This window comes from Pipistrellus hanaki (genome assembly GCF_964339955.1).
Source record: "Pipistrellus hanaki genome assembly, chromosome: 16".
Taxonomy (NCBI): Eukaryota; Metazoa; Chordata; class Mammalia; order Chiroptera; family Vespertilionidae; genus Pipistrellus; species Pipistrellus hanaki.
Window position 1 is genome coordinate 32,226,478 of NC_140518.1, and position 17,349 is coordinate 32,243,826.

Consider the following 17,349-nt stretch of genomic DNA (forward strand, 5'->3'; position numbering starts at 1 on the left):
GCCCTGGCAGCTGAAGGATCCCGGGCTTCGGGGCCCGAGGGGGTGGCTGTCGGTCGGTCGGTCGGTAGCCACGGTGCGAGGTCCTGCATCCTCCCTGGGGGGGTCCTGCCGTGTCAGCGCCCTCCGGCGAGATGACGAGGGCCCCCTCTTCTTAGGGTAAAGGGGTGGACGCCGGAACTACAGGGCCGTCCAGGAAGAATCCGGGACGTTGATGGCTTGCCGGCTCCGGGACAACCAGAGGTCAGTCCTCCGCTATCCCAGAATGCCTCCAGTCCCGGAAGTGCCCGGCTTCCCGGAAGTGCCCGGCTAGCCGACCGAGCCCGAGCTCGCCGGGGCGCTGCACGCCGCCGCGGGTCGCGGTTCTGCGGTTCTGGTGACCGCAGGGGCCCGACTCGGGGCTGGGCGCGTGTCCGGGGGGAGCTGGGCGGCGGGATGATGGAGGAGGAGGAGCTGGAGTTCGTGGAGGAGCTGGAAGCGGTGCTGCAGCTCACGCCCGACGTGCAGCTCGCCATCGAGCAGGTGAGCGTTCCGCCCCCTGACGGGAGGGGAGGGGAGGAGGGGGCCGGGGCGCCCCGGGGGTGGGACCTGCGGTGGCTCCGGGGAGAAGCGGCCTTTGGGCAGAGGTGGGAGCTAGGCACTGAGGGGAAGGAACAGTTAGCGGGGAGGTGGTGGTGGAAAGGGGTTTCTGAATTGAGGGAAGGAGAGACCCCTTTCTAGGCCTTGGTTGTCTTTGGGGGCGGGGGGCATCCCAATGCGTTTGTTTGGGCAAAGCAGCTGTGCTCCCCGAAAGGACGGACCTGGAGGTGGGGACCTCCTGGCTCGCAGCCGAAGTTTTGGGGGGTTGTAGAGCTGTTCTTACATTTACCAGGCTGGTGTGCCGCCGCCCCCAATTCTCAATCCAGCCCCTTGGGAGAGACTCCGAATGGAGGGGAGAGCGGAACTTTGATTTCCGAAGCGGATTTGAAAAGGACCCCTTTATCCTGCTGAACTGGTTGACAATATCTGCTGTTGATTTGTGGGGTGAGACTGAAGAATATTATCAGGAGGCCTCCCTTACCTGGAGGGACTCTTTAGTTGCCTAGCCTAAATTCTCTTTTGTTTTTAAAAGAGTATTGATATTAAAAATAGAGATTTAGACCAGCGATTTTTTTTTTAACCAGTGTGCCATGAGATGAAAAGGTTAAAATCGCTAATTTAGATCCTTTTAGCGGGTACTGCCCCTGATAAAAGGAGATCTCTCTTAATAGATTTTTTTAGATGTATATTTTTCTAGGAGGGGCTGGATTACCCATACAGAGCTCCTTTGGCTCATTCTGAGGATGTCAGCCCATTGAGCAAAGGTTTTGGTGTTGAGGCCACACCCACCTCCATTTGCAAAAAAAAAAAAAAAAAAAAAAGTTCCTTGAACCCAGTGGGCTCTAATAGAAGCAGCAAATCATACAGTCAGTTATTGTTTGACAAGGATTTCAAGACACAGTTTTACTATTAATAATATTGAGTTTTAGCACAGGTTTACCTAATAATCAGAAAAGAATTTGCTAACCAGAATAACTATATTGAGCTGGTGAAATGCACTACCAGGGGATCACTTGATTGCTTTTATAATGCACCTTGTTCAGGTTGCAACTTTTTTTTTAAAATATATTTTATTGATATTTTACAGACAGGAAGGGAGAGAGATAGAGAGCTAGAAACGTCGATGAGAGAGAAACATCGATCAGCTGCCTCTTGCACACCCCCTACTGGGGATGTGCCCGCAACCAAGGTACATGCCCTTGACCGGAATTGAACCCGGGTCCCTTCAGTCCCCAAGCCGACGCTCTATCCATTGAGCCAAACCGGTTTGGGCTTTTTTTAAATTTTTTTTTTAAATATATTTTTATTGACTTTTTACAGAGAGGAAGGGAGAGAGAGAGAGTGTCAGAAACTCTCTTTCAATGAGAGAGAAACATCGACCAGCTGCCTCCTGCACACCCCCCACTGGGGATGTGCCCGCAACCAAGGCACATGCCCTTGACCAGTATCGAACCTGGGACCCTTCAGTCCACAGGCTAACACTCCATCCACTGAGCCAAACCAGCCAGGGCGGGCAAGACTTTCTTAATACAACCATGTCATCAGCTGGTTTGATCTGATTTGCACAGTGCCCACTTGTTGGGATTTTGTTGATATCTGTGGAACTTTTCACTGTTTCATATTCTATTCTATTACCTGTAGTTGCACCAAGATCTAAGGTGTTAAAATTACAGGTGTTGATAAAAATTAAAGGTTTATTTTAACAGGTATTTTATTGAGCATCTGTTGAGTGTTAAGACTTATAGAATGAAAAAAGATTTGATTTTTGCCTTTTCCACCCAGTAGAGAGGAAATAATACATAAAATAAGACAGAAAGATGATGGTTATTTCTAATCCCTTATCTTTATATAGGTATTTCCAAGCCAGGATCCTCTAGATCGAGCAGATTTCAATGCTGTGGAGTATATCAATACCCTGTTCCCCACGGAGCAAGTAAGTATGGAGTTTCCTTCGTTTTAGTGGCTTCTGGGTCTTCTTGAGTGCTATGATTGGTGTGTTGTACTATAAAATCGAAGTAGCCTTGATAAAGAAAGAGTGTTAAATTGAAACCAAACTTCATTGTAACCAGTTGGGGGGTAGCTAATACCAAATACTGTTGGTAGAGTGGAATTCTTGGTAGAATGAGTATATTATTAGAAATTATACCCTTAAATATTTTCCATGCAACTGATATTCGCTGGGCTAAATCTTAAGCCCATACGCCCCAAATATTACATACATATCCTAGCACCAATCTTAAATAAATTAGGTTTTAGTAGTGTTTGCTCTATAAATAAAGGATGAAAATAGAGGTTTTTAATTTTTCCCCCCTTACATTCTAATGGGTATTATTGTAAACCCCTTGGGGATGCACACACCCTCCTCTGGAGATGCTGTTCTAGGCACGGGGTATTTACAAAAGGACTCTTGATGGTAATGACTGGATCAGATTCACATTTTAAAAATTCCATCTGGCTCTGGCTGATTTGGGTCAGTGGATAGAGCATTGGGCCTCAGTTTGAAGGGTTTTGGGTTTTATTTCCGGTCAAGGGCACGTACCTCAGTAGCAGGTTCAATCCCCAGCCCTGGTTGGAGCACATGCAGGAGGCAACAAGTCAGTGTGTCTCTCTCAATCAATGTTTCTCTCCCCATCTTCCCTCCCTTCCACTCTCTCTCTAAAGATAAAAAATATATACCCTGTTTCCCCGAAAATAAGACAGTGTCTTATATTAATTTTTGCTCCCAAAGATGCGCTAGGTCTTATTTTCAGGGGATGTCTTATTTTTCCATGAAGAAGAATACGGTACACATTTATTGTTAAGTGAAAATAAAGGAAATTTATTACCTGTATACGGTACGGTAGTATGGTAGTTGTCAACACAAACCAGACAAACTGTGAATCCTACAGTATCAAGAATTTACTCATTTATTCAATGACAATCATGTCATCATCTTCTGGAACATCATCATAACAATCCAATTCCTGAATTTCCTGGTGAATTTCTTGTGACTCCATTTCTTTCAGAATCAGTGGACCAAATCTCTTATGTTTAGCAATAACACTGTCTTTAAATGAGTACTTCTTGTCAAGGTAGCCTGATCGCAGTGCATTTGCAATGCAATTGTCAGTGATTTTCTCCCATGAATTCTTCACCCACGTCACAACTTCTTGCAGTTTAGGTTTCACAAAGTTTCCACGCTGATTTCTCTCCATTCTATTTTCAATGTAGTCATTAATTTCCATGGCTTGTTTATTGCAATATCTACAGTCTGGAGATAGGCCGTCATTCCTGCGGGGATCATTATCTGATCTATTTTTTCTTTCGTGAAGAAATGTCTTCATGTCTTTAACGCGGTGAGTGCTGGCTGCATCCCAGACTAGCAGACCTCTTTGGCTCCCTCGCAGCATTAAATCGACCCACTTCCTTATAACTGCTTGTTTGGCCCAGGCTTTTTCAGTTTCAAGAATAAAAACGCCCAAAACATGCTCAATCTTTTCCTTCTTGCCCTTAGAAATGATTAAAGGTGGGATTTTAGTGCCATCCAGACGAATTACCAAAATACAGGGAACACGTGCACTTTCGTAAGCAGTGGAGGGAATATACACTAAGGAGGCACCCCGCTGTTCAATTGTTGTTTGAGATGATTGGCCCATAAACACTGCAGTTTCATCCATAGCAATCATGTTGGAAAGATTGTATTTAGAGAAGTCAGCATCATCAATAAAGGACTTGAATGCAAGTGCTCGCTTAATAACTTGAGTATCTTCCAACCTAAACAATGTTGTAGATATTCTTAAAGACAGTTCACTTCCCTGAAGGAAATTATCCAGCCAGTGTTGTGATGCTTTGAAGTCTTCGGGGGCTATGTCAAACTGTGGTGCCATTGCAAGGGCAAATTCTTGAATCTGAGCCCTATTCACTACCAATGCCTCTGCTGTCCTGTCAACAACCCATTCACAGATCAGGTCTTCCAGCTCGGAAAATAATGGTTGCCGACCTGATCCACACTTGTGCTTTTTAGCATTTCCCTTGTCCACTTGTTCAATGAGGTTACCATACTCTGCTCGCCATTTTCGGACCAATCGGATACTCAACATCTCTTTGCAGAAAGCAGTAAGATTTTGGCCCCAAGAGTCTTCCACGATTCCTTTCTTGTACTCCACGGAGTAGCTTTTTCTTTTTGCGCTCATTTCTAGGGGTAAAAGGAATTGGGGTATCAAGGTGGGGGGAGGGGGATCATTTAAAATGACACAGGGGGGATCCAAAATGGCACAGGAGAATCAGGGGGGGGATTACCATTTTAGTAACCCCTTTTGATCCTCCTGTGTCATTTTGATTGCCCACTCTGATCCTCCTGTGTCATTTTAAGTGATTCCCCTCCCCCCACCCCTGTGCCACTGAACACCTTCACCAGACATCCCCTGTACCCCTTTATCAGACATTTACCCCCTGGGGCCTGCCTGGGGACTGTCACTGGACTTGCTGGGGCCTGGATCTGGGCTGGAGCAGCGTCTGCCACTGACTGAGAACCTTCAGTCATCATGAGGGCGGCCGTGAGCATCAGGTAGTGTCATCAGAGACAGACCAGCACTCACCACCTTCGCGGTGCCCTGTCCGCTCTAATCCTCCTGTTCTTTTACATGCATCTGCGAAAGTCTCCTCTCTCCTGCCCCTCACTCACTGCTCACTCCGACCTCCGCTCCATCTCCACACAGCAGTGACGTCAGGGCTCCGCGTAATGTCACTGGTTGCTAGACACCAGTTGGGGCGGCCCTAGCAACCAGTTTATGGTAAATTAATTTTCATTCTGAGACAGAGCCTGGAGGGGCCTTATTTTCGGGGGGATGCCTTATATTTCACTCAGAAGGAAACCTGTAAGTAGGTCTTATTTTCAGAGGATGTTTTATTTTCGGGGAAACATGGGTAGGATTAAAAAAAAAATTTATCTGGCCCTGGCCAATGTGGCTCAGTTGGTTGGAATGTCGTCGCATACACCAAAGGGTCTTGGGTTCAATTCCCAGTCAGGGCACATCCCCAGGTTGTGGGTTTGATCCCCCATCGGGGTGCCTCCCCCATGGGAGGCAGCCAATCCAGGTTTCTCTCTCACATTGATAATTCTCTCCCTCTTCCTTCTTCTCTCTCTTAAAAAACAATAATCAATAAAAATATATCCTTGGGTGAGGATTAAAAAATATTCCATCTGGCAGCAGTGTGGAGGGTGAATTGGGGGGAGGCAGAACTGGAGGCAGGAAGGCCAGTTAGCAGAATGCTGTGGCAGATCACTTAAGAGAGATGATGAGAGCTTCAGTAGAGACCAGGATGGAGAGAACAAAATCCAAGAGCTCTTTAGGAGGCACAAGACAGAATGGGGGGATGTAGAACCGGAAAGGGATGTAGAACCTGAAATTCACTCATTTACTCAACAAAACCACTTCTTCTGCTTCCCTCTGTAAGAAATTTGTGGCTAGAGGAATGGACAAGGCAAATACCCTCCTTCCCAATATAGAGCTACCTTAATAGATAATAATAAAACCATTAGCAGATGATAAGCAAATTATTATACTTTACAATGACTTGTTTGTATAACTATTAATTACTTGTTATTTGCTGTCAAAGGAGTTCTCACTTCTAGTACAACGGTAATAATAGGTTATATGGTATTTATTGGATGCTTACTAGGCACCAGGCACCATTCAAACACTTAATGATAAGCTGTCACTTTGTTAGCATGCTTGCTTTATGATGGGAATAATGAGGCCCCGAGAGTTAGAGAAAGCCCAGCTTACACATTGCCATGAAGGAAACATGCTCAGTTACTGTGAAAACAGAGCGTGCGCCTGAGGGACCCAAAAGGGCTTCCATGAGGAAATGACAGTTAAGCTGTGCATTACAGGCCAAATGAAGGATTTTGAACTTTGATCTCTAGCCTGGCAGACTAAGTGGGCGTTAGCACTTTACCCTGTGTTGGGAGTAGGAAGAAAAAGTGGCAAATAGGCTAGGAGGAGGATGTAAAGTCGAGCTCATTTTTGAACATTTTGGGCCATCTAAGGTAGAAATATGTGGTTGGATAGTATTTGATTCTGAAGCTCATAATCCCCATAATTGTTACTGTCTTGGCATTAACCAACTTTTTCTAATGGACATATTAATTTATAAAATAAAGTTGGAAAACATGGCATTTTACTATGGATCATCTCTTTTGAGATTTCATAAATAGCCTTTAGAGCTCACATTTTTTTTATAATTTAAAAATGATATTAGAAATTTATTTAAGTGTTGTTGTTTTTAATCCTCACCAGAGGACATGTTTTCACTGAAAAAAAAAAATTTTTTTGAAAGAGAGAGAAACATCAATCAGCTGCCTCCTGTAAGCACCCTGACAGGAGGTGGGAATTGAACCCACATCTTTCAGTGTACTGGATGACATAGAGCTCATGATTTTCTTTCCTTTTTTTTTTTTTTTTTTTAAATCAATCTTTATTGTTCATATTACTACAAAGGTTCCTCATTTCTTCCCCCCTCCACCAGGTTCCCATCCCACCCTCCGCCCCCTCCCCATCCCCCATTGTCCTCATCCATAGGTGCACAGTTTATGTTCAGTCTCTTCCTCCCTCCCTTTCCCCGATAGTAAATCCCTTTTCAGATAGTAAATCTGTTACTTAGCATTTTCTCATATCAATAATACCTCCACATGCCCAATGATACACTTCACACAAAAGACATTTCCAAATAGGTCAACCAGCCTCATCCAGGCCCCACCCAAGGCACTCACAGATCAACACCCCAGCGCTACACTAACTCAACACATCCAGATCTAAGCCTTCATCACTTGATTCAGCAGACCCTCAAGTTCCCGCAAAAGTTTCCAGCCATGTCTGAGAGGCAGCCGTGGGCAGGTACAGGCGAGGAGCGAGCTGCTCCGGGCCTGGCTGCTCCGGGCCTGGCCTCTGTTGCTCTGGTTCGTTCCACAACCAGCTGCTCCCTCCTGCACACCCCACACTGGGGATTGAGCCTGCAACTCGGGCATGTGCCCTCACTGGGAATCAAACCCCGACCTTCTGGTTCTTAGTCAATGCTCAACCACTAGGCAACACTGGCCGAGCTGGAGCTCATTATTTTTAATGATTCCCCCAAAATGCCTGCAGCTATGTTGTTAAGAGTAAAAAATAAGATGCCAAATTGCTTATCATCTCAGTTTAATTTTTAAAAAGCCATATAGTATTTACATAGAAGGAACAGTAGAAGGCAATATACCAAAATGCTAGTGGTGATTATATTCTGCCGGTGATGAGGGTGATTTTATGTATTTTCTGTAATCAGCAAGAATCACCATTGGACTCAGGAAATACTTTTTTAAATGATGGAATTAACACTGTACAGCCACATTACAACAGAACTAGAAGAATGATTCTCAAAGAGGAGATGTGTCACCTCCACCCAGGGTAGCCAATCTGGATTCCGATGGGGCGTTTTCCCCGCTGACAGAAAGGCCTCAACCCCGGTGAGAATCACTGCCATCGAGAGGCACTGAGCTGATAGCAGGGAGTGTGTCACATCCCTCAGGTATGCTGGGTGCAGAGAAACCAGGTCAGTTTCCATTGTAGCAGAGGCGGCATGGTAGAGGAAGAAGGAGTGAAGACCCAGGAGTCAGACACACCTCAACCACATCCAGCACCCATGACCTGGGACAAAGTATCTGTGCTTTCAGAGCTTATTTCCCATTCTTTATATTGAGGAGGAGAAGAGATTAAATTGGTAAAACACGTAGATGACCATGTAAAACATGTACGAAGATGAAGGGAAGTCATTTTTGTAAGATGTTCAGAGAGTGTGGCACAGCAGATCCATGTTAAACGTTAGCGCCCCTTTCCCTTGTGCTTCCAGTAGAAACTCGGGAAGATAAAGAGCAAGTAGTCCACCTAACGTGCAGCCGGGTGCTATAACTTTCTTGCCTTTTAAAAGCTGTGTTCATGGGGTACTTGGTATTTTTAAGTGTTTTTCCCATTGTTAGCATGTTATCTTAAGTGATATTTGTTGTTTCAGAGTCTCCCTGGCCAGTGTCTTTAGTGGTGGGACAAACGTCCATCAAGTATATGTGGCCATATTTATTTAACTTTTCTATTGAGGGCCATTTAGGTCATTCCCTGTTTTGTTTTGTTTTGTTTGTTTGTTTGTTCATTTTTTGTTTTTATTGTTTAAAGTTTTACATATGTCTCCTTTTTCCCAATTGACCCCCTCTTCATTCATTCCCACAACCCCAGGCAAGCCCGCACCGCCCCAGTGTCCATTCCCTGTTTTCTTTTTGTGTGTGTGTTTTTTTTAAAATATATATATATATTTTTTTTAAATATATTTTATTGATTTTTTACAGAGAGGAAGGGAGAGAGATAGAGAGCTAGAAACGTCGATGAGAGAGGAACATCAACCAGCTGCCTCTTGCACACCCCCTACCAGGGATGTGCCCGCAATCAACGTACATGCCCTTGACCGGAATCGAACCTGGGACCTTTCAGTCCGCAGACCAATGCTCTACCACTGAGCCAAACCGGTTTTGGCTAAAAAATATATTTTTATTAATTTCAGAGAGGAAAGGGAAGGACAGAAGGAGGGAGGGAGGGAGGGAGAAAGGGAGGGAGAGGGAGAGAGAGAGAGAGAGAGAGAGAGAGAGAGAGAGAGAGAGAGAGAGAGAGAGAGAGAGAAACATCAATGATGAGAGAAATTCGATTGGCTGCCTTCTACATACCTCACACTGGAGATCAAGCCCGCAACCTGGGCATGTGTCCTGACTGAGAATCAAACTGTGACCTCCTGGTTCACAGGTCCACACTCAAGACTGAGCTATGCCGACCAGGCTTGCATTAAAAAAAAAAAAAAAAAAAAGATTTTAACATTTATTTTCAAATAGAGAGAGGAAGGGAGAGGGGAAGAGAGAGAAACAGCAAGGTGACATCACACCCATGAGCAGCCTCCCACATGCCCTCTATTGGGATTGAGCCTGCAACCTAGGTATGTGTCCCGGGAATCAAACCAGCAACCTTTCAGAGCATGGGATGGTGCCAACCAACTGAGCCCCACAGGACAGGGTGTGTTTGCTTTTTTAAATAAATGCAGTTGCACATCTGAAAGCATAATGTATTTTGAGTTATTCTTTCTTTAAAAATATATTTTATTGATTTTTCACAGAGAGGAAGAGAGAGGGACAGAGAGTCAGAAACATCCATCAGTTGCCTCTTGCACACCCCCTACTGGGGATTTGCCCGCAACCAAGGTACATGCCCCCGACCGGAATCGAACCCGGGACCCTTCAGTCTGCAGGCCAACGCTCTATCCACTGAGCCAAACTGGTTTCGGCTTGAGTTATTCTTTTCAGGAAAATTGTTATGACTTAACCAAGACTTTCCTGTCTACAGAGTATTAAATTTAAGCAATAGTTACTGTACCACCAAACATCAGTATTTGCTGATGTGGAATGATCTTCGGGTTGTACTGTTCAGAGAAAAAAGCATGGTATAGGACAGTGTGCATTTACATAGGAAGGGGATGTAAGGCATGGGTCTGCTTCAGATCCAGAGGCATCTCCGAGAACGAGCCCAGAAACTGGCCCAGAGCCATGGCCTCTGGCGAGGAGCCTGGGAGCCGGACGGGCAGAACAGGGGAGCGGAAGCCTGGCTTTTCACTCTGCCTTTTTCTGTTGGAATTTCGGTCATCTACATGTTTTACCGATTTAAAATAGATTACAACTTTAAATTCTGATGATTTCCCAGTTGTAAAAAAGATGCAAGACTAGTGCAAAGAATCCATGGCTGCCCTAGCTGGTTTGGATCAGTGAGTAGAGCATCCGCCCAGGGACCGATGGGTCACGGGTTCACTCCTGGTCCAGGGCGCAAACTTCGGATGCAGGTCCTTCCCCAGCCCTGGCCGGCGCGTGTGGGAGGACCAATCTGTGTGTCTCTCTAACATCTCTGTTTCTCTCTCTCTCTGTCCCTTCCTCTCCCTTATACTTGCTCTAAAAATTAATGGGAAACTATCCCTGGGTGAGTATTAACTAAACAAACAAACAAACAAACAAACAAAAAGAATTCATGGCTACCCTTCACCCCCAATTTCCCAAATGTTAACCATTTTAAAATAGTTTTTTAAATACCCAAATTGTTTTTTAAACATGGGATGGGTTCCAGCAGAGATAAGCCAGATGAGAGCTATTATGTCTGTTTTGCATATGAGGAAATAGAAACTCAGGGAGGTTAAACCTCTTGCCCTCTAAACATACAGCAGATTTGTTTGTGGCAGAGATTTGCCAAACCCAGGTCCTCTGACAACTCAGGTTCGGTCACCGTGGTGATTTATACTCAGTCTGGTTTTGAAATGGCAACTTGACAGAGGATTCCTCAATTAAAATAACTTCTCTTTTCTGAGATTTATTGTCACCTCAGTCTGTTCTTGGGTTTCTGAAATTCAGAGCTTTGTTGAAACAGTAGACAAGATGGGAATGGCCCCATCTGAACCTCAAACACCTGTGACCTGATTTCCTTACCAGCCCTGCTCCGGGCAGGAGCCTGTTCTCCTGCCAGTGCAGGTTGCTGGTAGCAATTCCTACATCACCCCCTATTCTTGCTCAGATAGAATATCTGTTAGTAAAAGAGAAAGAGGACTGGTGCCTCAGTGGTTAAGAGTGTCCACCTTCACACCTAAGGATCTCGGGTTTGACTCCTGATCAAGTTCCCATTCGGGGCATGTGCAGGAAGCAACCAATTTCTCTTTATCTCTCTCTCTATATATATTCCTCCCTCCCTCCCTCTTTTCCTCCTTCCCTTCCACACCCTCTTTAAAAAAAAAATCAACGGAAAAAAATATCCTCTGGTGAGGATTAACCAAAAATAAAAAAATATGCTATTAAGTTGTACCATCTCTATTCCATTAGAGGGCACCATTTCCTTACATTTTTTTGCTCCCTAATGTTGGAACTAGTCCATTTGTTTCTATTGTCGTTGTCTTAAAAACAGAAATATCTGTATTATAATTACAATAGCAATGCATAATCAATATAGAGCAGTTAGAAAGTACTCAGGCAAAAAGAAAAATTTTAAATCTTTCCTTTTCATGGATTACAACTGTTACTGATTTCATAGATTCTAGTTACTAGTATAGATTGTAAGATCTAGTATTTACCATTCCAGACTGTTTTCTAGTGGACCTGTACACTTAGGAAAAATAGATATATTTATTTATTAAAGTGTAATGTAATGTAGAAGAGTACAAAATTTTAAGTGTATAGCTTGATGAATTTTCACAAAATGAATTCAGCCACGTAACTACCACCTAGATCAATAAATAAAACATCTTCATGCCCTAGCCAGTTTGGCTCAGTGGATAGAGTGTCGGCCTGTAGACTGAAGGGTCCTGGGTTTCATTTCGGTCAAGGGCACATGCCTAGGTTGTGGGCTTGATCCCCAGTAGGGGGCGTGCAGGAGGCAGGCGATCACTGGTTCTCTCTTTTCATTGATTTTTCTCTTTCTCCCTCTCCCTCCCTCTCTGAAATCAATACAAATATATATATATATATATATATATATATATATATATATATATATATATACACACACACACACACACACACACACATTAAAAAAGAAGAAATAAAACATCTTTAGATGGCCCTGTCTTGCCTCCTCATAGTCACTGTCCCCTCCAAAGACAACCACTATCTTTGTTTCTAAAACGAAAGAGAATAGTTTCACTCATTTTTGAACTATAAAAATGGAATCCTACTGTATATGCTCTTGTTGTCAAGCCTTTTTTGTGTGTGCAACATTATATTAGTAAGATTTATCCATGTTGTGTATGTATATATATATCATTCATTTCATTGCTATATTTGTTGTATGAATTTTTTATGATTCTACATACCAGGGGTCAGGCAATTTCTGTAAAGGGCTAGATAATAGATATTTTAGGATTTGTGGACCATTCAATCTTCGTTGCAATTACTCAACTTTGTAATTCAAAGCCAGCTGTAGATAATATGTAAATGAACGGGTATGGCTGTGTTCCAATAAAACTTTATTTATAAAAATAGATACCAGTCTGGATTTTGCACTAGTTGCCAATTACTGCTATACTTTTTTTTAAGTGAAAATTGAATTATACTCATTAAATTTTCTGAGATGTCATCAATAGCCATTATAGTTCATCATTTCCCTATAAAAGAGGAATTCTGGGAAGTGAAATAATAGCTGGCACTTTTCCTTCTTTATTGTAGTCTCTGTCAAACATAGACGAAGTTGTGAACAAGATTAGACTGAAAATAAGGTAAGTAATACTATACGATTATTAATAATAAAAAGTGTGCTTCATTATCTGACATCTCAGTTTTGCTGTAAATGGTCATTTGAAAGAAAAATAATTCTTTTTATCTGGGTTTTCATATAAGCCTTGTGGCAAAGACCTTAATTCTTTTATCAGTCTTCAGTTATTTGTAAAAAGGGAGGAAGCCCAGGCTATTCAGAACAGTTGATTATCAAAGGAGGCAAAAGATTTCTATATATTTTTTAACCATTTGTATGCCATAGCATCTATAGATGCAAGTGGTAGACCTTTTTAAATTAAATTCAAAATATCATGGCAGTTAACTGGTTAAAATTGATTTTAAAAGGAGAGGAAAGGAGAGAGCTAGAGAAAGAGAAAGAGAGAAACATTGATGTTAGAGAGAAACATGGATCAGTTGCCTCCCAAATACACCTTAACCAGAGATCAAACCTGAAACCTGGGTATGTGCCCTGACCAGGAATCAAATGCTGGACTGTGTGGTGTACAGGAAGCTGCTCTAATCCACACCAGCCAGGGCAGCATTTCTACTATATTTGCATTGGCTTTATTGCCCTAATAGATTTACCGTGTGTGTGTGTGTGTGTGTGTGTGTGTGTATGTGTGTGTGTATTCCTAAGGCTTAGACATGAATATGGGCTTATATGTATACCAGCTACCAATGAGGTTAGATCTGCTGGTTGGTATGGGTGGTGGCCCGAGATTAAACATCGTGATTGATCTAGGATGTGATTGCCTAGGTGTCCTTCCTGCCCAATATCCTTGTTCTGGTTTGTCCACATCTGAATTTCCAGTTTTAACACATGGTAGATACTCAGTGTTTATTTACTCATTATAATTATTACCATAACTACTGGCCTGGTGCACTGGTTCATGCATATTGAAAGGAAATTAATTACAAGAAGTATTTTAATATTGCTATTTGCCCTTTATAATAGAAGTGTCAAAGGTGAAAGAAAAGTAATAAAACGTATCTTAGTAAATGTTATCGACAGTAAACCAGATTCAGGGCTGACAGGGCTCCAGCAACCCACAACAAAGGTGGAATCGCACGGCCCCTCAAGGAACCGGGCTCCTTCCTCTCTGGTCCCGGGGTGCATCACCTGAGAACCGCAGCTCCTGTAGTGAGCGTCTGCCCCCTGGTGGTCAGTGCACATCATATGTACCGGACAGTTGGACGGTCACTTAGCCATAAATATAATCTTCCTGCAATGGACGTGTGTGTGTGTGTGTGTGTGTGTGTGTGTGTGTGTGGGTGTGTAAAGGAAGATTCCTATAAGCGGCCGCCCAGGTCAAGAGCGCTGCTACCACCACCTGTTCCATCTGCCCCGCCCCACCCCACCCGCGCTTTCCTTCTGGCAGCCACCTTGCTTTCCTCTTTTCCTCCCTCTTCCTTCTAAGCTGTCTTCAGTCCTCACGTTTCCGTCCTTCAGCGTATGCAAAGTAACCGCCATCTTTGTTGGGTTAATTTGCATACTCTGATTGACCGTGGGCATAGCAAAGGTATGGTCAATTAGCATTTTTTCGTGTGTGTGTGTGTGTGTGTGTGTGTGTGTGTGTGTGTGTATGATTATAATTAAACATATTAAGTGTAGATTTGTTTTTTAACTTTTGATGATGAGAAGACTTTATTTTGAATCCAGGAGATGAATTTTTCCTCTTACAATCTTTGGATTTTTTTTTTGGTGAAGACCTCTGTTGTTAATGTTTTGTTGAATTGGATGCCTTAAGAAGTGCATAATAGCCGAGACCGGTTTGGCTCAGTGGATAGAGCGTCGGCCTGCAGACTGAAAGGTCCCGGGTTCGATTCCGGTCAAGGGCATGTACCTTGGTTGCGGGCACATCCCCGGTAGAGGGTGAGCAAGAGACAGCTGATGGATGATTCTCTCTCATTGATGTTTCAGACTCTCTATCCCTCTCTCTTCCTCTCTGTGAAAAATCAATAAAAAATATATTTGGGGGAAAAAAAAAAAAAAAAGAAGTGCATAATAGCCAGTTCATCATTTTGGTAGACGTTTGCTATAACAATTCTGGTGGAGACCACTAAGTTGTCTAGGGTTTGCACAGATAATGGAAATTCTTTGATGATCCAGAAATCGCTTGCGAACCAGTTATTTTCCTTCTGCTCGCATACCTTTAATGGATTCTTCCAATGAAAATGGAATTGACTAAAATAGATGTCTCTGGTTGAGACATCATTAATGGCCCCCGTTGAGCCACTGGAGAAAGAGGAGCTGGAGGCTGCAGATCTGTCTCCTACGTAGGTTGCACAATCGGGCCCAGAGGCAAAGCACTGATTTCATATATTACTCTGGCTCCTTATCCCTTTTAAGGTTCTGGAGGAAGTTTCTGAGGAAAAAATTTATGTGGGGTAATTTGAATTCTCTGGCTTCTTCCCATAAAGTTTCAGCAACTTTCTCATTTTTGGTTTACTCCATGAAAAATACTAAAAGTTATATGGGTCCTTTGGATACTCTGAATACTAAGTGAAAACAGCCCTTTTTTCAAAAACAAAGACAACTCATCAGTCCTTGCTGGGCTGGGCTTCTTACACGACTGTGATGCTCCACTTGGGCCCAAGGCCTCAGTCTTTCTTACATCATTCAAACTTGTTTGATTTTCTGGACAAGTGGGCACAATCTGCAGAAGATGCTGGGTAAATTACTAACTCTTGCTCTTTGATCAGTTTAGAATAGAGATTATTTTGATGATTTGTGTTCTTTAACTTTTTTACCAGGAGACTGGATGACAATATTCGAACTGTTGTAAGAGGCCAAACCAATGTGGGACAAGATGGCCGGCAAGTAAGTAACTTATTCTCCCTGTTAATTATACTCCCCTGATTTCTTCAGAACCAACTACCAGGTGACCAAAGTGTGGAACTGCCTCCTCACAGAGCATTTTCTTACGGCTCTGTCCCATACACAGCAGGAAAGGTACGTGACTTGTTCCACTAGTGACAGAGGTGGGCTGCCTGTAACTCTTTTACTCAGTGTCCCTTGAGCCAGGGGCATATCAGCACATCTCAGCCAGGCTGGGGCATGCAAGCTGAAATGAGAAAACATTCCTTATCTTTATCCTCAGTGGCAGATGTCTCTTGTGCCCCAATCTTTTCTGTGCTGTGGCTAAAAGTGGCTGCTACTTTTATCTAGCTTATCTAGCTAAGTTGTTGGGATTTTGGTATTACTTTTGTTACTACAAAAGATGGCAGTAATCTATGCATCAAAAGACACTATCAACAGCCCTAGCTGGCTTGGATCTGTGGGTAAAGCGTTGGCCTGTGGACTGAAGATTCAGTTCCAGTCAAGGGAACATGCCTGGGTTGTAGACTCAATCCCCATTGGGGCGTTCAGGAGGCAGCCAGTCAGTGGTTCTCTCTCATCATTGATATTTCTATTTCTCCCCCTCCCTTCCTCTCTGAAATTAATAAAAATATATTAAAAAAAAGACACTATCAACAGAGTAAAAAGGCAACCTACAAAATGAGAGAAGATATATGCAAATCATATATCTGGTAAAGGATTAATATTCAAAATATATTGAGAACTCCTAAAATTCAACAACAAAAAACCAAACAGCCCAACAGTGGGAAAAGAACTTGAAGAGACATTTTTCAGAAGAAGATATAAGATTAGTCACTAAGTACATGATGCTCAACATCACTAATTATTAGGAAAATGCAAAGCAAAACTACAGTGAGATTTGACCTACTGATAGGATGGCTACTATCAAAAAAACAAAACGCCCGCCCGGCCAGCATGGCTCAGTGGTTGAATATTGACCTATGAACCAGGAGAACATGGTTCAGTTCCCGGTCAGGGTGCATGCCGGGGTTATGGGCTTGACCCCACAGTGTGGGGTGTGCAGGAAACAGCTGATCAGTGATTCTTAGTCATCATTGGCGTTTCTATTCTCTCTCTCCCCTTCCTTTTCCTCTCTGAAATCAATAAAAATATATTAAACAAACAAACAAACAGGAAACAAGTGTCAGCAAAGCAATAGGGCTAAACATCATGCAAGGGCTAGGAAATAGTCCTTTAGGATATGAAGAAATTGGAATCCTTGTGTACTGTTGGTGGAATGTAAAATGGTACAGCTGTGTGTAAAACAGTATGGAAGTTCCTAAAAAAATTTAAAATATGAAATTACCACATGACCCAGCAATTCTACTTCTGGGTATATACCCAAAATAATTGAAAGCAGGGTCTTGGAGAGATAGTTGCATAGCCACATTAATAGTAGCGCTATTCACAATAGGTAAAACGTAGAAGCAAAGTGTCCAGTAACAGATGAATAGATAAGCAAAATGTTGATATGTAAATAGTGGGATATTATTCAGCCTTAAAAAGGAGAGAAATTCTGACACGTGCTATAATAAGGATGAACGTGCAGACATTATACTAAATGAACATTATACTAATCCTGTCACAAAAAAATAACCATATGATTCCACTTATATGAAGTAAT

General features: G+C 42.9%; 1 protein-coding gene across 1 annotated transcript in view; it reads left to right on the forward strand.

Annotated features, from left to right (window-relative positions):
- Nucleotides 1–310: 310 nt before the first annotated feature.
- VPS53 (VPS53 subunit of GARP complex) overlaps nt 311–17,349 on the forward strand; it is a 138,000-nt gene continuing 120,961 nt past the window's right edge. Inside the window, exons 1-4 of the mRNA XM_084862898.1 lie at nt 311–519; nt 2,429–2,509; nt 12,818–12,867; nt 15,620–15,686. Of these exons, the coding sequence (XP_084719024.1) occupies nt 433–519; nt 2,429–2,509; nt 12,818–12,867; nt 15,620–15,686 (285 nt within the window). The 5' untranslated portion in view covers nt 311–432. The remainder of the gene's footprint in view (nt 520–2,428; nt 2,510–12,817; nt 12,868–15,619; nt 15,687–17,349) is intronic.